At 34.9% G+C, this 23,111-nt stretch overlaps 1 protein-coding gene across 4 annotated transcripts in view; it reads right to left on the minus strand.

The window, feature by feature from the left end:
* Window positions 1-23,111, minus strand: part of FBXW7 (F-box and WD repeat domain containing 7, E3 ubiquitin protein ligase) — a 231,226-nt gene that overhangs the window by 20,330 nt on the left and 187,785 nt on the right. For all 4 annotated transcript variants that reach the window (XM_006875496.1, XM_006875495.1, XM_006875498.1 and 1 more), the window contains 4 exons: window positions 22,139-22,221; window positions 18,584-18,725; window positions 7,985-8,119; window positions 789-912 (listed from right to left, as the gene is read on the minus strand). In XM_006875496.1, coding sequence (XP_006875558.1) covers window positions 789-912; window positions 7,985-8,119; window positions 18,584-18,725; window positions 22,139-22,221 — 484 coding nt within the window. The remainder of the gene's footprint in view (window positions 1-788; window positions 913-7,984; window positions 8,120-18,583; window positions 18,726-22,138; window positions 22,222-23,111) is intronic.

Below are 23,111 nucleotides of genomic sequence, written 5' to 3' on the forward strand. Positions count from 1 at the left end.
GAAAGGTTGGTAGTTTGAATTCAGATGCTTTGGGAAAAAAATATGGCAATCTGGTTCAGTAGGGATTTATGACATTGGAAACCCTTATAGGGCAGTTTTATTCTATCCTATAAGGGCGCAATGAGTAGAAATTGACTTGCGAGCAATGGGTTTGGCTTTTTGGATTTGTTTAATTCTTCAAGTAAATCTGATATGTTTGCTATTGATTACAGTAACGTGTTGTTAAGGGGGTTATCTACAAGATTTGGCTCACTTGAACACCTGGAATAACCTGTGGATTTTATATATGGGGTGGTGATGGTGGTGGTGATGCGCCCTGGCGTCAGTTCCGACCCATTAGTGACCTTGACAGGGTTCCAAGGCTGTAAATCTTTACAGGAGCAGAAAGCCTCATCTTTCTCCCACAGAACAGGTGGTAGTTTCAGGCTGCTAGAAGCCCAATTCGTAATCACTATGGTAAAACAGCTCCTTGTCATATATGCTGTTGTTGTTGTTAAGTGCTGTTGAGTCAATTCCGACCCTGTACAAGGTTTCCTTGCAGTTCAAACGACTTTGCAGTCTGATGCATTAGCCCACAGCACCACACTAGGGCTCAATATAAATGAAAACACATTCTTGAATCTTTAACAGACTGTCCAAGTTCTCTGTCAGCCACTTTATTCTACTTGTACATAAAACAGCAAAAATGAAAGTAATTAAGATTGCTTTTTTTTCCTCCCAATTTGTTTTCACGATTGTTCTGCTTTTTCCTGTTACAAATATTTTGTCTGTATGATTTTCAGCCTTACCTTCCTCTTTGCATTTCTCTCTCCAGAGAAGGTTGTCCTCAGCCAAAATTCTCCAGTAGCGACACGTCTGAGCCGCTTGTAGCAGATCTTTGGGTTCCAGGAATGAAAGTACATATAGTGCCAGCTATGAAAAAGAAAAAACATAGTATTCACATGCTTAAAAAAAAAAAAAAAAAAGTCATAAAAATAATAAGTTAATTATTCTATAGTGGATGAAATACAGAGAAATTTACTGAATTCTACATTCTAATTTCTACATTATCAATGACGGTACCTTTCAATAACAAATTGATATCCATTTCAAAAACAAAGAAAAATACTCCATTAGTTTTCATGAAAATTGTTTCACTAATTCCTAGTAAGTATCAAGGAAAATTGATTAAATCTTTCTATTTATGCTCTTGTTTTTGTTTTGTAAGCCACAAACTCATAAAAAAAAAGTTCATTCTTAATGATTTATCTGTTATTAGATATATCATTAATAAAAATTCTTGAAGAGGACCTTAATATAAAATTCTTGAAGAGGACCCTTAAAGGCTTGCTCAACAGAAGTTTTTTGAGTGATTTTAGATAATTTCTTATACTTAGATATAATCAATAGTTCTTCATCAAATCCGTGTTTATTACCATAATGATGAGCTTTCCAAGCATCTACAATCTTGCCTATGAACGGCAAAGAAGAACAATCATTAAATAGTTGCACAGACATATAAAAGGGGGCATCAAAAAGTTCATGGAAAAAAAGGAATTAGAAAATAATCAAATTTTTCCACAGACAATGAAGGTCTGTCATAAAATAATTAGGTTCTAATTGGGATGGAAAGGTTGGGAGCCAAGAAAAGAATCAATAGTTGGAAAATAAGCCCTTGGTGATAGAAATGATGCTGGAGAACACATGATAGAATTCTGCAAAATCAATGATTTGTTCATTTCAAATGCCTTCTTCAGAAAGCATAAGAGATGACTAGACACATGGACCTCACCAGATTGAATACATAGAAATCAAATTGATTACATTTGTGGAAAGAGATGATGAAAAAGCTCCATATGATCAGTCAAAACAAGGCCAGGGACAGACTGGGGAACAGACCATCAATTACTCATATGCAAATTCAAACTGAAGCTGAAGAAAATGAAAACAAGTCCACAAGAGCCAAAATATGAACTTGAATATATCCCACCTGAATTTAGAGATTATCTCAAGAACAGATTTGATACATTAAACATTAAAGACCGAAGACCAGAAGAGTTGTGGGATGACATCAAGAATATCATACAGGAAGAAAGAAAAAAGTCATTAAGAAGACAAGAAAGAAGGAAAAGGTCAAAATAGATGTTAAAAAAGACACTGAAACTTGCTCTCCAGTGTAGAGACGCTAAAGCAAATGGAAGAAATGAGGAGGTCCAAGAGCTTAACAGAAAATTTCAAAGATCAGCTAAGAAGATAAAACCAAATATTACAATAAAATGTGCAAAGATCTGAAATCAGAAAACCAAAAAGGAAGAATATGTTCAGCATTTCTCAAGTTGAGGGAACTGAAGAAAAAATTCAAACCTTGACTTTCATTACTGAAAGATACTCTGGGCAAATTATTGAATGATGCAGAAGGTATCAAGAAGAGATGGAAGGAAGACAGAGTTACAGTACCAAAGATAACTGGTTAATGTTCAACCAATTCAAGAGGTAGCATACGATCAAGAGCCTATGATACTGAAGAAGGAAGTCCAAGGTGCATTGAAGGAATTGGCAAAGAACAAGTCACCAGGAATTGATGGAATAAAAATTGAAATCTTTCAAGAAACTGAAAAGGCATAGGAGGCACTCACTCATCTCTGCCAAGAACTTTGGAAGACTATCTGGCCACCGACTGATTGGAAGAGATCCGTATTTGTGCCCATTCCAAAGAGATATGACCCAATGAAATGCAGAAGTCATCGGACAATCTCTTTGATATCCCATGAGAGTAAAGTTTTACTAAAGGTAATACAGAAACGGCTGCAAGCATACGGTGAAAAGAGAACTTCCAGAGGTTCAAGCCGGATAAAGAAGATGCCGTGGAACTAGGGATATCACTGCTGATGTCCGATGGATACTGGCTGAAAGCAGAGAATATCAGAAAGATGTTTACCTGTGCTTTATTGACTATGCAAAGGCTTTTGATTTAGTGGATTATGACAAGCTATGGAGAACATTGAGAAGTATGAGTATTCCGGAACACTTAATTGTGCTCATGAGGAATCTGTACATGTTCCAAGAGGCAGTTGTTTGAACAGAGCATGGGAACAGTGAATGTTTTAAAATGAAGAAAGGTGTGCGACCAAGGTTGTATTCTTTCACCAAAATTATTCAACCTGTATGCTGAGCAAATAATATGAGAAGCTGGGTAATATGAAGAAAAACATGGCATTAGGACTGGAGGAAGACTCATTAACAACCTGTGATATGCAGATAATACAACCTTGTTTGATGAAAGTAAAGAGGACTTAAAATATTTACTGATGAAGATCAAAGACCACAGCCTTCAGTATGGATTACATCTCAGTGTAAAGAAAACAAAAATCCACACCACTGGACCAATAAACAACAGTCTATCAATGGAGAAAAGATTGAAGTTGTCAAGGACTTCATTCTTCTTGGATCAACTGTCAACACTCATGGGAGAAGCAGTCAAGAAATCTAATGACGTATTTCATTAGGCAAATCTGCTGCACAAGACCTTTTCAAAGTGTTGGAGAGCAAAGAAGTCAGCTTGAGGACCAAGGTGCACTTGAACCATGCCATGGTATTTTCAATAACCTCATATGCATGTGAAAGCTGGACAGTGAATAAGGAAGATCGTAGAAGAAGTGATGTTTTTGAGTTATGGGGTTGGAGGAGAATATTGAAAGTGCATGGGCTGCCAAAAGAACCAATAGATCCGTTTTGGAATAAGTGCAGCCAGAGTGCTCCTTGAAGGCCAAGATGGCCAAACTTCATCACTCATACTTCGGACATATTGTCAGGAAGGACCTGTTGCTGAAGGATATCATATTTGGTAAGGTGGAGGGTCAGAGAAAAAGAGGAAGACTCCCAACGAGATGTATTGGCCAAGTGGCAACATTGATGGGCTCAAGCGAGGCAACAGTAGTGAGGTTGGCCCAGGACTGGGCAGTGTTTCCTTCTGCCGTACATAGGGTCGCTATTAATCGGGACCAACTCGATGGCACCTAACAACAACAATAATGTTGAATAGCTTATGGTGATTTTTTTTTCCTGATGTGTTAAGAGTTGTTTCTTTGAGCTAACTCTTTGGTATATACCACCAATCTGAGTATTTTGTGTCTAATAACTGGAAAACATACTTTCTTTTTTTCTTTGAATAAAGTCAGTTAAGATAATGAAGGATGAGGAAAGAGAAGAAAAAGAAATAATAGCTTCTGCATAGTTTGTGTACATCACTTATTCTCAAAAATTACAAAAAAATGTAAGTTACTAGGAGAAAAATTATCTTCAGAAAGCAGTAAAATTTAGTTTTCATATAGATTAAATTATAAGGATTTAAATGAAGTATTATTTAAAGGGCTAAGTAAGGGTCACACACACTAACAACACAATTTGAATTTTTAAAAATAAACAGTACATGATATAAAATTAAGTGTTCCTAAAGGTTTTGTATCAAGTTCATCATAAATTTACTTACTACATTTTATTTATATACAAGGCACTCCCACCAGCCAATATTCAATTTAATAATTTTAACTGTGATAAACATTTATGTAACAAAACATTTACCATTTTAATTTAGTAAGACTATTGAAAGGAGCTCTGGTAGCGTAGTGGTTACGAATCGGGCTGTGAACCTTAAGGCCGGCAGTTCGAAACTACCAGCTGCTCCACGGGAGAAAGATGAGGCATTCTGCTCCCGTAAAGATTTACAACCTCGGAAACCCTGTACAGGGTCGCTATGGGTCGGAACCGACTCGATGGCACTTAACAACAAACAACAATTGATGAAGGACTCTGAAAAATGCTTTGCCGAGTAGTAACGTTGTCTTTCAGAGAATATAAGTCACTATTAAGTGTAGAAACCAAGTTGTTTAAAATACAAATGCTTAACTCTATTCTATAAAATATGTATATACACACACATATATACGCCATTGTACAAGTTAATAGATATATAAACCATTGAATGTTGAAATTATCAACCCAATTCAGAACTGTATACTTTAGTTATCTAGTTGTAATTACAGGAATATTTAATGCATCTTAAAAGTCAGGAAACAACATATGCAGAACAACTTAGATTTCAAAAGTACACGTAGGTCACAATCAACAAGCAAAGCTCCTTCCAAGATTACGATCAAGAGATCATTCTAGCTGAGAATCTGCATAGATTGCATAAGACTGTAAAATGTTCAAGTGCTAACTCCATAGGCATTTGACACTTTCTTTTAAATTACCAAAAGCCCTAACCAAACTTTGAACTTCAACCTATCAAATGTTTGCCTATTTACATCCAGCCAGTTCTACCAAAACATTATGTAGTATAGAAAATGCACACAACAAAACAAAAATATATGAAATAATGAAAAGCAGGAAAAATGTGGGTCAGACAAGGTTTGAACCAGAACAAAGCAGAACATACATATGCTGGTAATAATGTCATAAGCTTATTTAATGAAACTGCCAAGCAAAAAGGGACAGCCATCAGTTATACGATTCTTACTACATGGGGAAGCATATCAGTTGCTCAGAGGAAACATTAGTTTTCACGTAGGACTATCTACAGGAGACACAGAGTGGGCATGGACCTGAACTATATCTAAAGAACAGCAGAGGGGCTACAGGTCTAGTGTAGCCAGGTCAAATGTCCTATACTAGGCAATTTTCTTTTCATCTGTATTCATAAAATCTAGATTCGTAATTTTTCTTAAGGACCACTTCTAGCAGACAGAACTCTGAAAATGAGTGTTTCAGATAATAACCCTAGCTTGCCTAAACTTGTTATTTGAATGAGAATTACTATTCTTTCTTTTACTGTAAGACCATGTTGTACATAAAAGACAGCCAGTACCTTCCCAGAATTACTGTATTTCAGTGGACTGAACTAATAAAGGGGAAGGGGGAGAAGGAAGGGAAAGAAAGAGAATAAAGAAAAATGTACCTAACTCTGTATTAAGAATTTCAGCTTTTGTTCTAGATCATTGACTCCATCGCTACACTTTCTTAGTATTTTCTTTCAAAATAAAAACAATGTGGTTTGTCACAAGCCTGTCATGTGAGACTACTGAGATTGTTGCCAAGGTTTTTGGATTAATAAGTAAACTAAGATGTAGAATTGTGAGATCTGTTGAAAGGAATTGTAAGAAAAATAAGTCTATTTTATGACATGAAGATAATAATGCACTAAATCATGATAGCACTTAGTCTCCAATAAAATCATGTTAATTTCCTTAAGGACGTAAAGCCCATAACACATAAAATATAGGAAACATTTTTTTTTCAAGTTGTTGTAAATAAAAGGAAAATATGATATGCTAAACGAGGGACAGTGTCTCACTGTTCTATCGGCCTTCATTTCTTTTTCCCTTTTTCCTAAGGTAATGCAATCCTTAAACAAAACACTCAAGCCAAGAAAATCTTTATTGCATTTATCCTGGTAGTAAAAATATTATCCTTAGTTCTTGTTGTTAAGTGCCCTTGAGTCGGTTCCAAACATAGCGACCCTATAAATGGTTTCCAAGGAGCGGCTGGTGAGCTTGAACCACCGAATCTATGGTTCAAAACGACCTTACTATCTAGCACATTATCCCACAGCACCACACCAGCAGTTAGTTCTTAGGATCTTAAAATTTCCCTTTACATTCTTCTGATTTTAAATCATATTTTTGCATGTAAAGAAATAACTATGGAAATTCAAACAAAACAAAAATCTCACCTTTTTTAAAGAGAAGGGACAAATTACATTATTTTTCACAAAAATATTACTCTGTAAAATAAGGACATCAAGGGACTGGAGACTACATCAAAGGTGAATTAATTCACTTTCAGTCAAACAGCTATAAAAGTGCTTCCTATTACTAATGTTCTTCTGGAAGCAAGAGAGCTCATGATGCTTTCAGAAGCCAAATCTATTCAAAGGGTTTAGTTTTAGAATGAGGCAGCAAGAATAAAAATTCTTTTCTGGGCCAATGTCATGCAAAAAATCAGTCTAAAGAGGAAACATTTCAGAAAAAAAGGATGTTTTCTCCACTTTTCTTTTTCCTACCTTAAATATTATCAACTATTTTATTCACATCTGATGTGAAATTGTAACTGGAACTATGTTTACTGCCCTCAGAATATTTTTAGTGGTTATCTGAAAGCACCAAGTCCTGTTTTGTTGAAATTTTAAGCTTTAGGACCATATGCAATGATATATTAGCAGTCCCTCATATACTGTCTTCTCAGCTGCCATAATCATTAGTAGCATATACATAATAATCTGTGAAGATATAAATCATGGTACATTCATGATTTAATGTTCTCATTAACCCAAATGTTTACATCAATAAAAGAACTACAAACTATACCTTATTTATGAATTACAGAATGGCTGTATGAGTGCTGGTGTGGTGCTGCAGGATAATGCGCTTGACCGCAAGGTCAGTTTGAACTGCAGGGTTGGTGGTTCAGACCCTATACAGGGTGGCCATAAGTCCAAACCAACTTGATGACAACAACAGCAACAGCACATGATCATAATCAATCCATGACCAAAAATAGTGTCAGATTAGAAATTCCATGTTTTTTTTTAAACGACTGTAAAATGTAAGTAGCAGAGAACTACAATTCAATACTAAACTTTGAGTCTGAAAAGAGATTTGGGATACACAAACAACAAATTAAGAATGTATTTATTATTGCTTTTAAAAATGAGAATCAGAAAAAGAAAAGACTACAATGAACAGACCACTGAGGAATGAAGAATAAAGTAACGGAATCTGACAGTTTATGCTGATTTGTATGATGTATTCCAGTGTTAGTTAATAAGCATACTTCCTTCTGAAAATTATATCACTAAGTCATGGAAGTTTTCCAATGATGTCCCTCTTTAACACTAATTAAGAGTGTTCAACTGACAATATAAAATACTATAGTTAGCATTAAAAATGTTAAAGTTGATAGCTAAGGAATTTTATATTTGTAGCACTCAATGAAGAATATAACTTACCTCTTTAGGGAGCAATGATATAAAGTCTCGTTGAAACTGGGGTTCTATCACTTGCATCATATGCTTTACTTGTGTTGGTTCACAACTATCAATTAGCTCATCTAAAGCAAGCAATTTCTCTGGTCCGCTCCAGCTCTAAGAGAAATTAGAAATTTTTGTTATTTTCACAGAGGTCCCATATCATAAACTGATGAAGGAAAACCCACATCTATATACAACCATATCTGAACAAGGTGATTTTACATAAAAAGTGGTAGCTTTCTTTGTCTTATCAAATTTATCAACTGCATTTGTTTTGTAAAGGTTAAAACAAGTATGGTTTTGCCAGAAAAAATATTTTGCATTATACAATGGTTGTAGGTTCATCCACAACCAAGATCCTATCCTGGTTGCAAAAGGTTTATTCCAGAAATATCAATTTGGGTTATAAGGAACTCCAACTGTTGATTTTCCTTTCTCTACATTCGTCCTACTGGGCATCATAAAATTTGATGGTTTTAATAAGGCACTGATCTAGAAGATTAGCAACATCATTTAGGAAAAATTAATAACTGGATTTACTGCACATCTGACAAGTGTCTTCCAGATGTTAAAAGGACTATGATTTGTTATATGAAAGTAACTTTAGATGAGCAATAGCAAAGAAAGAAAGTAGTAGTTGATTTAGACCATTAACAAAGACCAAAAGAGGGTAACAAACAAATTATTTCACTAACGAAAAACAAACACCACATAATTATAACTCAAAAATCATGCTTGGTAAGGTGGAGGATAGGTCAAAAAAAAAAGGAAGACACCCTCCCCCACCCCACCCCACCAAGAGATGGACTGACTTGGTGACAGCAACAATGAGCTCAAGCAAGGCAATGATTGTGAGGATTGCGCAGAACAGGCAACATTTCACTCTGTTTTGCATAAGGGTCACTATGAATTGGAATTGACTCGATGGTACCTAACAACAATAACATGGGGGAAGGGGGTAAAAACTAAATTTTTTCCTCAAAATAGTGAGGTTCACCTACACACAAAATAGTCATGAGTCTTTAAAAGCCATATGTATAAGTTAAAATGTTAGATTTTTCTCTTCGTAATCATACAAAACATTTAAATAACCTCATAATACATTAGTGAAAACACATCCATGGTCAGGACTCTGTTTTTGTAAATCTATGGAGTCCTGGTGTGGCGCTAAGGGTTGATGCACCAGACTGCAAAGCTGTTTGAACTGTAAGGTAGGTGGTTCAAGCTCATCAAGCTGCCCCTTGGAAACCCTCTAAAAGGGTCGTTATGGGTCGGAATTGACTCAACTAAACAAACAACAACATGCATATTTAAGTACCTTTGTGCATTATTACATCCATTTTGAAAGTGAGTCAAAAGGGGAGAAATACCTGAATTGACTTCATTTCTACGCAAATGAGTAACTTGGATTTTGCAACATGTAATAAAATGTGTCTATAGTATATATTACTTTTGACAGTATAGCAACCATTTCAACAGTGTTTAATTATACTCCTGGTGTGGTGCTGTAGGATCAGCACTGGACTGTGAACCACAAGGTTGGAAGTTCAAACCCACCAGCTATTCCTTGGAAACCCTATACTGGGTTGCTATGAGTTGAAACTGACTCGACTGCACTTAATAGCAACATATCCATAGTACTAATCACAAACACCTCATAATCAATCATCATAAAAACTCTGTGTTTTTCTCCATTTTACTACTGAATACAAGAAAACACTAAGGTATGTCTTTTCCTTTTACTTCTTTATAGACAATATACCCATAACATTTACCTTGAACACTCAGATTGAATCCTTTTGCCACAGATAAATGTATACATCAAAAACGTAAATGCCCATATGCATACACACGTTGGGTTTCCTCCACATAACTTCAACTCTCATTTCAAAGTTAACTTTTGACAACATAAACACTGATTAAGCTTAAACTCCTCTCTGACCATTTACCCTCAATCATACTAAGGGGAATTCAAAAAGTTCATGGAAAAAATCCATTATTTTTATAAATTCAAATTTTCTGTACATTTTTTACACCCCTTGAATAAACTCACTGAAATACATTCCCAAAACATTTGAGGTGGATTTTACAATATGTTATTCCTGTGTACAATAAAAGGTATTTATGGACACTAAGGCAAGAAGGTGCCCATTTTGGGTGATGGATAAGTATGCTGACTTGATTAGAGCATAGTTTTATTAATTCACTTTATAGCAGAATAATTTTAGTGTAAACTTCCAACTCTCATTTGTATATATTAACATCTGCTTTTAAAAAAGTTTTGGAGGTGTTTATGGTTATATTTTGAGTATGATGATATTCTGCGTAATCTTTTATAGAGAAAAGATAGCGAAAATCTTTTAATATACCATACTATATAGTCTCGTTTTACTAAATACTTTAATAGTTATTACATACATTTCAAACTTATGGTAGTAGGCTATAATATTTTTAATATCTTCCTTTTTTTTCTACCGATGTGTTTTTAAACTATTCTTAAAAGAGAAAACATAGGAAAATAATATTGAAGATACTAACAGATGAAAAAAATATTTTATCAAGGCTTTAGGTCATAGGGTGCAGAACCAAAAGAGAGAAGCAGAGTAAAAGATGAAACAGTTAATTCATATCTTGGGTAAATGTTTGAAACTGTCAGAAATCTCTACATATTGAAGACAAATTCTATGACCAAAAAAAAAAAAAAAATCAGAAACTTGAAAATATCTTGATTTTAAGTTATATTTATGAGGGGGCTTCAGAAAATTCATGGAAAAGTCCCATTATCTTTTAAGCCAAAATTTCCATGAATTTCTTGAAGTCCCTCCCCCATATATTCAGTAGAAATGGCCAACACACTTTGTGACATATTACTGAAAATTTATCACTGACAAAGATTAATAACATATGCTATAACTATCTAACAAATGAGACTGCTTCCATCTACCACACATATTTAACAGCCTAATCTCTTAAAACTACATTTCTTAGGTGGTTTTAAAAAGGTCTGGACCAATATAGGCAGCTTTCCTATTTCCAGCCTGAATTTCTTCCCTGAATGCCAGACTATATGTAAAATTGCTTACTCAACACCTATCCTTGGAGATGTATTAGAAATTCAACATGCCCAACACTGATCTCCTGATCTTTCCCTTCAAATTACACCTTCATAGTGATTCCCATTTCAGTAAATGGCAAAATCACTCTACTAATTATACAAACCTAAAATTCTGGAGTCATCTCTGACTCCTCCTCTCCATCAGATGAATCTGATCCATCAAAAATTCTATGGGTTCAAAATTCAAAATTTATCCAGAATTGACCCACTGATATTCTGGTCTAAGCTAGCATTATGTCTAAGGCCTGAATTATCCCTATAACTTCCTAGTCAGTCTCACAGCTTTCCATCTTTACCTCCCACCAATTTCGTTCTCCACACAGCAGTCAAAAATACTGCTAAAAGTAAGTCATTCTTTTGGTCAGTGGCTACCCATTTCATTCAAAGTAAAAACACATCAAGGCCAGCAAGGGATGCATTAACATGAAATGCAAACATGTGGATGATTACATTAAAATCACAATAACAACATCCTACACCAATCTGTAATGAGGAATAGTGGAAAGAATAATGATTTGGGGATCAGGAGATACAAGATTTAGAGGAAATATTGCCACTAATTAGGTTATGGGATAAGTGCTGAACTTTGAACCATAATATTGGCGGTTCAACTCCACCAGCCGCTCTACTGGAGAAAGATGAGGCTTTCTGCTCCCACAAAGATACACAGCTTTAGAAATCCTATGCAGGGTCACTGTGAGTCAGAACTGATCTAACAGCATTTTATAACAACAATTATGTTACAACCTAACCTCTTCAGGTCTAAGTTTCTTTGTCTACAAAAGGAAACTATTGGGTAATTCTGATCATTATTTTATTTCTGCTTAGAAAAGTGATTATCCTAGAAAAACAAAACAAAACACTTTCCTTTGGTGCTTTTCATTATAAAGAAAGAACATATTTAAGAGGATGGAAAAAATATAAAAGAATCACGAAAAGAAAATTTTAATATGTGGACAAAACTGCAAATGCAAATTTAAAAGTTCCCAGTGGAAGTGAGATTTTATTTCAGGGAACTAAAGAATACAGGCAGTGAAGAAGAGTAGAAGGAACACTAAACTGTAACAAGAGACCTGAGTTTACCAGTAAAACTCACTGTGGGAGCACACTGAAGCCCCTCAGTTAGTTTAAGTCTCAGTAACCCCAAATGGAATACTTTAGTGGTTTCTGAACGCTGGTCAAGCAGTACAAGTATCACAGAGTCTTAGTCTGATGCATTGGTCAAGGTAAGGCTGAGGACCACTTCTATTATGGTGCAATTCTAATTGTTCAAATTATGTCAAAATCTGACTCAAAAATATGAACCTTTTGTCAATTTCACTTTTGTCAATTAACTATGATTAATTAATATTAAATGTGGCGCTGTGGGTTAATGCGCCAGACTGCAAAGCGGTTTGAACTGCAAGGTTGGCGGTTCAAGCTCACCAGTTGCTCCTCGGAAATCCTACACAGAGTCACTATGGGTCGGAATTGACTCAACGGCACTTAACAACAGAGACATAAGTTCTGGTGTAGAGCTGGAGGATAAGCACTTGATCACAAGGTCAGTTTGAACAGCAAGGCTGGTGGTTCAAATCTACCAGCCGCTCCTCAGAAAACCCTATACAGGGGATACAGGGTCTTTCTGAATTGGAACCGACTTGATGGCATTTAACAACAACAACAAATATGTTTTCCCTTAGTTTCTCAGGACTTTAAGTCTTCCTCTTACAACCAGGTTTCTGGATGACACTGTTCTAAATACAACTACAAAATAATACCGAATTCCCTCCCCCTCTTGTGACACTATCCTACAAGTTTTAATATTTTATTGACCAACAAATAATGAAGATGATCTAAATAAAATAAGTCAGAGAACATGTACAATTTCTAAGTGTTACTATGAAACGTGATTAAAATTCTTCAGTGGAATAAACTTTTACTCTGCTTTTAATTTTAAAACTCAAGAATACTTTCTATATTATTTTTGAATACTTGATTATAACATCTTTTTTTAAAAAAGCATTCAAAGCTGCACTGCAAACATGCTTTGATTAAAAAGCTGTTTGTATAATACTAATGCTCTTTCACATACTTATCTTTGCTCTTCATAGCAGCAATACTATGAAGCTAGTATTAATTTTCTTCTAAATCTATGTGCTTCTCATCAATCATAATACTCTTTAGCTTTGAGAAAACTAAGGCTCACAAAGGTGATTTCTTGACCAGGGGAGGACACACATTTATTGAGGATGCACTAAATTTCCAAGTATTGCTTTAAGCACATGTACATATTTTCTCACTTTTGACAACTTTTTAGTGTTAAATCTATTTTAAAAAGGATAAAAATAAAGAGAGGTTACACAATACCAACAAAATTACCAGTTATTAAGGAGAAAAGCAAGATATTTAAAACTAAAAAACTTTGCTTCTAAATCTATGTGCTTCTCATTAATCAGGATACCTTTCAACATAAACTTCAACATAAAATGCCAATGTCATTAGTATTTTTACCAATTCTGAAAATTTCAAGTGAAAATAGCATATATTAACATTCAAATGACATAAACAAAAAGTTATGATGAACTTCCTACCCCAAAATTAACAATCTGAAGCATCGATATGAATGCCAAAAAAGGGATAAATCCATTATTACAGAAGATTCAAATACTACCAAATTTGTTTAGTTTTTGTCTACACTTATATTTTGCAGTGACATTCTGTTCCAATCACTTTTTATCCAAAATGGTGTATGATATGTTGTCATTAATTTATACATTCAGTACAGAGTACTTTGTCAGTATAAATGGAGCAGGACAAAAACAATGCTGCATCACTGCCTGAGGAACAATAGCAGAACAGTAAGAGGACAAACTCTCCCATTTTGCTTGTTATGCAACAGAAAACTCATCACTAAATGTCCCCAGAGCATATTTGTAGGAATCATGCCAGTTTAATTATCTCTCAACTGTACTAACATAGGTCAACTCACGAGTCCCCCACCTTACTGTGAAACTGTACCTTTCTGTAAGTTAGGCATTAAAATATTGTCACACTTAAAGCCAAATGATTCATTTCTAGTTATTTTGGCACCAGTCCTGAAAATAAAAGGCAACAAACCACAATAAGACCATGGGTGTGTTAGAGACAGACACTGCACTTAAGGGATTAAAGCCCTGATCTACCTGTCCAGCACACCTCATGTTGCTAGTAGGTTTCTGCTCTACAGAATTTCTTAACAAATTATATGTTATTCCTGTTATCTAAGAAGAAGATTTCTTTACTGGCACTACTTCTTTATATACATATGTATATATATAAATGTTTTATTGTGAATTGTGTGATAGTTTACATGGGAGAACATTAGTTTTACATTCATTCTATCATACATCGATCGTTTCATTGGCATCCTCACCCAACCAAAGGGTATACCCACTAGCACTACTTCTTGTCTTACTAAAAAGTAATCAAATAGACATGATTATAGATCAAAAATGTCAGCTTAACAGTTTTACTTCATTAAATTTTGTCAACAGCTAAGAATCAATGTTGTTGTTTCTTACAATTAACATTTCTGAAACTGGGACGCATCTAGCAATTATGGCGTCTTAGATTTGATGGTAATATTTGGATAACTCATTAAGTAAAGCATAAACTAGCTAAACTGGATCGGAAACAATGGGCCTGTTGTTGTTGTTAAGTGCCATCGAGTGGATTCCGACCCATAGTGACCCTGTATACGGTTTCCAAGGAACAGTTGGTGAGCTTGAACCACCGACCCTGCAGTTCAAACAACTTTGTAGTCTGATGCATTAACCCAAAGCACCACACCAGGACTCAAACAAAATAAATGATACCTAGGATTTGCCTTCTGATAAGAAATATATTGTTTCATATAGCATATGAATTTCTGGAGGCTGTCTACAATGGTGATAACCCAAACTATTACCAATAGTATAATTTATAATCATGTTACTGTTTTCTTATAAAGAAGGTATGAAATCACTTTGCAGTCTAGGAACAGAGGTCCCTAGGACCATCAAGGGAGAAGAGTGAAGAGCGGGACCCTACCCAGAGAAGCAGTGACGCGAGAGATGGAGACAGAGATGATGACATGGAGAGATGGAGTGGCTGAGGACTTCAGACCCAAAGAGGGTGAGGGGCTGTGTGCTGACGACTGGAGGACAGGCTTGCAGGGTACACCCTTTGTTGGTTGATAAATCATGGAACGGACTATAACCATGGCAATGAAATGATATACGATAGGATGAATGTAAAGCTAATGTTCTCCCATGTAAACTATCACATGATTCACAAAAAAAACATTAAAAAAAAAAAAGTAAAATAAATAATGAATGTAATTGTACTGCTCATAAATCTGCCTAATAGAGAAAGAAAATTAAAAGTGCTATTTTGACAAAAAAAAAAAAAAAAGATGATATGAAATCAATTTCTAATCTGTCTGGAGTACTGTATTATCCATACTATACAAGTATCCAAGCGTGGTTAACACACACTAACATCCCCATCACCTTGGCTTTATCAGAAAGAATCCAAGAAATCCACAATATATTTTTTAAATGCTGTATACATGTCTGAGCTTTATTTTCATTTTTTACTGCTGGAAAACATTTTTAAAGTGATGTGACAACATGAAAAATTTATAATTCTAATGGCAATCACAGAAAAAAACCTTAATTTTTAAAAAACAAGCATGAATCTGAGGTGTAAAAAAAAAAAAAAAGAAAAGAAAACTGGTGGTGGGAAGTGGAAGGAGGATTAATAATAATCCTTGGGGAAAAGGTAAATTTAAGCAATGAATAGCTATGAAAACAACAAAGCAAGTGAGAGAGAATAAATCTTTGTATATATAGTGGTTCCTAACATCTTGTTAACAGTAAAGCAACCGTTCATTCTTCTGAGCTAGTGATTCTCAACCTTAGCACTAGCTACATTCAGGCCAGATAATTCTTTGTGAGGAAAGTTGTACTTTATATCATTCTACCCACTAAGATATCAAGAGTCCTCTCCCTGTCACCCAAGCACCAGTTGTAACAACCAAAAATGCCTCGACACAGACATTTGTATAAACTTGTTGTTGTTAAGTGCCTTTGAGTCGGTTCCGACCCATAGCAACCCTGTACAGGGACAAAAGTCACACCTAGTTGAGAACCACTGCTCTAACTTTTCAGTTATCAACTGGGGGTGGGGTGGGTAGGTTATCCTACTTTTTCAGAAATTACGTCAAGAGTAAAAAATAACTTTTAAAATCTATTTTAAAAAAGCAACACTGCTTTTTCAGATATAGAAGACACAGTTTTCTAGATACAGAACATAAAACCCAAAGGAATATTAATTCTGGTTTTGCCCAGGTATTTAAAACAGTAGGATCCAAATAAATGGGTATGTTAAAAAATCTAAATTATCAAATAAAGTATCATTTTCCCAACCATATGCATTCATAAAACATAAAAACATTCAAAGCAGGATGAGGTAATAAAATATACAGTGACGTTGGAGACACTGATACTTTAAAAAACATAATCATTTTGAAAATATTAATCTGGTGCTAAATCCATGCCAGGTATTTTTCTAACACTTGATTTATAGATATTATCTTATGGAAAGAAGAGATATACTAATTCAATATCACTATCATAACACGATATGGATGGAATCCTTGTGTGGCGCTGTGGGTCAATGTGCTGGACTGCAAAGTCGGTTTGAACTGCAAGGTCAGTGGTTCAAGCTCACCAGCTACTCCTCGGAAACTCTATATGGGATCACTATGGGTCGGAACTGACTCGACACTTAACAACATCATAACATGGTGTGGCACTGTAGGATAACACGGGATTACTAACCATAAGGAGTCCTGGTGTGGCACTGTGGGTTAAAGCGCCAGACTGCAAAGCCGTTTGCACTGCAAGGTGGCACTTCAAGCTTACCAGCTGCTCATCGGAAACCCTATACAGGGTCGCTATGGGTTGGAATCGACTTGATGGCACTTAACAACAACCAACCATAAGGTCAGCAGTTCAAAAGCACCAGCAGCTCCTTGGAAACCCTCTACAGGGTCATTATGAGTCAGGTTTGACTCAGCACTTAACAACAACAATCAGAACACTACAGGATAATTACTGGACTAACCACAAGGTTGGCAGTTCAAACCCACCAGTGGCTTCAAGTGCATGAGGCATTCTGCTCTGGTAAAGATTTACAGCCTCAGAAACCCTATGTTGCTGTTGGTACAGACTCACAGCGACTCACAATGGGTTTCCAAGGGGTGAGAGGCTGGCAAGTTTGAACTGCCGACCTTGTAGTTAAGCAGTACAGTGCTTATCCTCCAGTGTTATGAGTTAGAACCGACTCATTGGCAGTGAGTCTGGATTTCAGTTTCGATCATAAGTTATAAGGAACCCTGGTGGCACTGGAGAAAATGTTAGGCTGCTACATGCAAGGTCAGCAGTTCAAACCAGCAAGCCATTCTATGGGAAAAAGCTGAGGCTGTCTGCTCCCGTAGAGATTTACAGTCTTGGAAACCCTGGAGAGTCGTCCTACAGGGTGGCTATGAGTCTGAATCGACTTGGCAGGCAGTAGATTTGGCTTTTATTAGTTATCAAGAATTATGAAATAACATAAAATTCTTTGTTGTAACCACAGTGTTAACTATTGTTGCTGTTATTGGTGGTGTTAAGTGCCATCAAGTTGGTTTCGACCCATAGCAACCCTGTGCAAGATTTCCGAGGAGCAGCTGGTGAGCTTGAACCACTGACCTTGTGGCTCAAACTGACTCTGCAGTCCAGCGCATTAACCCAGCGTACCACAACAGAACAAGTATTAGTGCCAACATAATAATTACAAGAAGCTGTACTAACTTTAGGGTAAAAAGGGTAAGTTATTGTCATTGAAAACTTAGTGGAGTTCTTACCTGATTCCTAAATGCCTACCTTCTAAATAATGACGTTTAGAAAACAAAAGTATATTCAGCAAGACCCCAAACCCAAACATAATGGAGAAAAGGAAGAAAGGTCTGATTATATAAAATAAAAATCCAAATGCAGAGTTATATAAGCTAAGCATTGGACTAACTTAATTAAAACAAGAGCCTTCATTTTAAACCATATGTTGTGCAAGCCACCACCACTATCCAATTTCAGAATACTTCCATCATCTTCCAAAGAAACCTATTATTGTCCAATCCTCTCCCCGATCCCTGACAACCACTAATCTTACTATTGAATCCTTTCCCCCATCCCCTGACAACCACTAACTTGACAGATTTGCCTATTCTGGTATTTCATATAAATGGAGTCATATCATGTTATCTTTTGTGTCTGGCTTCTTTCACTTGGCATGTTTTCATGCTACATCCACGAAGCAATAATTAACAATACTTCATTGTTTTGTTTTATTTTGATGGTGGAATAACATTTTTTGTAGCCATTAAGTGAAGCATTTAAATTACTGTGCTAACATGTCACCTGAAACATTTTCAGCCATTCTTGGAGGCCTGTAGGTGGTTGGACAGATGTAATTCGGCGTCGTTGTTGCCCTTGGCCATTGGCTGCTCTCAGGTCCCCAAAAGTTGTTGGTGTTGCTGAACATGGTACAAGCCCAGTGGTACTACAAAAACACAAGAGGGGAAGTAAAGAGAAATATTTATTAAGAACAAGAGGTTTCAATTTCATAAAGAAAATGATGATCAGGCATATTTCAAACATCAATCCAATTACATGATTTCTATTTGCTTACTCCAACAAGCAGGGGTATACAAAACCTATTTTGCTATTCTTAGAGTTAGTTTCCTTACTCCCACATAACCACCTGTTTTTATCCCAGCAATGCTAACTGTAACCAAATGACAGAATCTCCATGGAAAAATTGCATGTCATTAGTATATAAAAGTAATGTTAAAATATCCCTTAGATCATACAGGTCTCACTTATCCTATAACTGGTCTTCAGTGACACAATTAAATCAAAGTTTAAATTTTCTTTATAAAAAGGAGTAGAAAACATAATGCTGTCAAAAACTACAAGACATGGAAATAGTATGTTCAAATGCTTTGGACTTCACTGTTGACATTATTTCTGAAGTTAGCCCCCAGAAGCTTTCTAAACGGTTTCTCATATTTATCTAGTGATCTCCAATGTTCTGTTATCGATACAGCCTGTTGTTGTTAAAAGCCGTCGATTCAGTTCATAGCAACCTTGTATAGTGTTTCTGAGGAGCTGCTAGTGGGCATGAACTGCCACCTTTGTGGCTCAAATCGACCTTGTGATCCAGTGTTATCCTACAGCACCACAGTTCAGATGATATTTGACAGGTGGAACTTTAATTTAAAATGCTGCACTTATTCAAAACAGGTAAGTCTTCAGAACTTACATGCAAAATACAATAAAAAGCAATCAATTAAACATTTTCATTCAGGAATTTAAATTTTGAGAGATAAACAAAAACCAACCCAATAATTTAATTCTGCCACTAGTAAAATGCAGAAATAAGAGACTAGATGATTCATCTCTAGAACATGTAAATCTCCTAAAAAAGAACAATGGATAGCAGAAAGATTACAGTTATAATTATGTTACGAATAATCTTTTGAGCATCCTCATGTGGTGTTGGACTATTCATCGTAAGATCTACAGTTCAAACCCATCAGCCTCTCCTAGGAAAGCCTACAGAGAGCCACTATAAGTAGAAACCAACTTGACAACACGTAACAACAATCTTCTAATTGAATTATTTAACGTCAAAGTAAATACCTAACATACCTGCTATACAGACACCTGAACAGAGCAGGAAAGCTTGGTAGGAAAATTATATCTGTAACGTAATCCTTATCATGGAGATATGATAACAATATACGTAAATTATCATAGGTGATTTTCAAGCTTTAAAAGAGCTCCCCTGATTTTTTCAATCTAGCTCACCTCTCTATTTTGCTAAAAATATGTATCTGCATATCAGACGAAAAAAATTCAACTTCAACCCTTTTAAATCGTTTTCACATTATACTTAAATCATCTCTAAAACTGAACAATTTAATCTTTTTTTTTTCTCTCAAATTTCAAAGGTAAGTTCTATTTTCTTCTTCTCTGAAATGAAGTAAGATAAATTTTCTTAATTTAAAGCTGGAAAATCATACTTTTATCTTACTAGAAAATTTGTCCTTAAATATTACAAAATAGTAAATATGTATCTTCTTGTTGTTAGGTGTCATTGTAGTAGTTCTGACTCCTAGTGACCCTAAGGAAAACAGAACAGAAACACTGTCTGGTCCTGAACCATTCTTCTAATAGTTGCTGTGTTTGAGCACACTGTTGCAGCTACTGTGCCAATCTATCTTCTTGGGGGTCTTCCCTTTTTGGCTTATTCTCTACCAAATACGATGATGTCCTTCTCTCTCCAGGGACTGGTCTGTCCCTCCTGATAACATATCCATCTTAGTAACTGACAGAAACAAGCAAAATAAATGGAAATAAGTATGTTGTTTGGTTTAATTTTGTTTTAGCAAGATTACAAGTTAAAACACTAAAATTAAACTTCTATTTTCTCAGTGCCTTTCTTGATACAAAAAAGTGAGCAACTAGAGAAAAATTTTAATAAAATCAGTCCTTTATAAGCTGCCTTAAAAAATAATTTATTAAATTTATACCTTTGTCCTAGTATCAACCATTAATTAACAGAAGATCAAAATTATATGGTTGACTAGAATGTATGCATTAAACAAATAGATTAACATTAAATTAAACTTCCTCATCCAAGAAATACTTCATCAAGGTCGGAAGGAAAATTCTAAGTGAGAAGATTTACTTGTCTCTCTATCACTCCACACCCTCTGGTGGAAGCATCAAAATACAGTGAAATTACCAAAAGGAAAAAGGCGTTAAGAAGGAGAACGGTTAACATCGGCAAATCACACAGAAAAAAGCATTTGCTGAAAAAAAAAAAACCCCTGAGCAATCCTTTTATTTTGCCTTGTGTATCATCTCTGTACATTTTGCATGCAAAAACTATTATGATTTCTAAATTTCATAAGAGACTTTGAAAAAAAAATTTTTCTATAACTGAATGAAATAAAAAGAAATCGTGTCCCTGAAAGGTAGAGGTGCAATCTGTAACAATGTTCAATCAAAAAAATTATGTCTGAGAAATTCATTTCTCTCCATCATATAGAATAAAATAACTCTAAATCAGAATACTTTGGCAAAAAAGAGAAATGTCACAATCACGAAATTCTAATGGTTTCTACTGCTAACTTCCAATTACTTATTTGAAAAAGTAAAAATTATATTAAAAAAGGGGGAGGGAAGGACCCCTCAAAATACTTTTGTCATTTAAATTTTAAAATATTGAACTCCAAGTGACATCCAGAGCCATTTTTAATTAGCTGAGTAATAGATATTGTGCCTAAGTTAGCTAATTAGTGTGAGTGGGAAAAGTTTTATACTGTTGCAAAATCCAAAAATGATGGAATGAAGCAGAAAACAAGACCACAATTGTATCTAGTTGTTATGGAAACTATCGTCCTTGTATAGAAATGTATGTGTTAAAAACATAAGATCTACCAACCAAATAAAAGGGACTTTCTAAAACAGTAATTTCATGAAATAAGATTTGGTTAGCAAATGTGAGATTTACTTCATTGCTAGTAAATGCATCTTCAATTTTGCATATATAAATATCTACCCCAGAACAGAGTTGCTATAGTAACAAGACATATTTGCTCATATTCACATTTTTAGGATTCCTTAAATATTGCATTTTAAAAATTTTGTTCATGAGAAAACTTCTGCTTGTTTCTTACTTCCATGTATTAGCAAAATATAATGTCATAGTGGTAGTCCTTCCTTCCCCCAATTTAAAATTATGCATTTCTCAATTTCCAAAGATCTCAAATGTATTGAACAGTCAACAGAACTAGCAACATTATTATTCTATGAGGATAAACCGAAAGAAAAACTTTCAGAATCATCAACTCTTTAAAGAAGCATGAGAGGAATGAGAAAATCAATGGTGACATTTAATATTACCTTGTATATTCTGAGACTTTGCATGGTTTCTTTCCCAAAGAAAAAGAACGAACCTCAGAACCATGGTCCAACTTTCTTTTCATCTATAAAGTAAGACAAATAAGATGTTTAAAATAAAAATCACCTGTCCAACTATCAATTTTTTAGTTAACACTGATAATATTGAAAAATAAAAAAACACTTACATTTTGATATGCCTCTCATGTCAATTAGGCATAGTTAGTTACTACAGAGAATAAATGTCTCATAGTCTCTCCTATTAGTTCTACTTTGTTTTACTTTCAACAAGATTGGAAAGGTGCATTTCCCTTTAATAGCCTGTTCAGAAGAACAGTGCATAGTGATTTTTAAACTGGTATTCACCATTATCTTCCTTGAGAATGATAATGTACCTTTGTTTTTTACTTTAATTACCAACAGAGGAAAACCTCAAGTTAATCCACACAGTGAAGAACCATATTCAATATACCTTCTCTACTGATCTTCATTTTCTTTTAAAAATATATTTAATGGGAGATAAAATAAACATAAAAATTTCAAAATCAGAAATAAAAAATAAAGTGGTAATACCTGAACTTCAAGCGTATTCTTATAAAAGGGCAGAGAGAACATATATAGATTTTGAGAGAGTATAATGAAACTGGAGTGGGGGGCAACACTTGACATATGCATAGACTGACTATAGCTCTACTAACTGATATTCGACAAAATATTCTAACTTGAAAAGCAACAACAAAAGATCTCAAAAGAACAAATTATGCCTAGGGCATATCTAACAATCACAATTTTTAAGGCGTTTCATTATGGAATGGTATCCTATAAATATATTCAGAATTGCATTTTTTCAATATCAGTATTGAAATTTTTATTTTTACAATTTACATTAACTGAGGTTATCTGACTATATTTTTTAAAACTAGAAAATGAGATCTTATAAAATTCAATGTTTTCTATCTCAACAATCTCTCCCAGA

Source organism: Chrysochloris asiatica, unplaced genomic scaffold (assembly GCF_000296735.1).
Source record: "Chrysochloris asiatica unplaced genomic scaffold, ChrAsi1.0 scaffold00329, whole genome shotgun sequence".
Lineage (NCBI taxonomy): Eukaryota > Metazoa > Chordata > Mammalia > Afrosoricida > Chrysochloridae > Chrysochloris > Chrysochloris asiatica.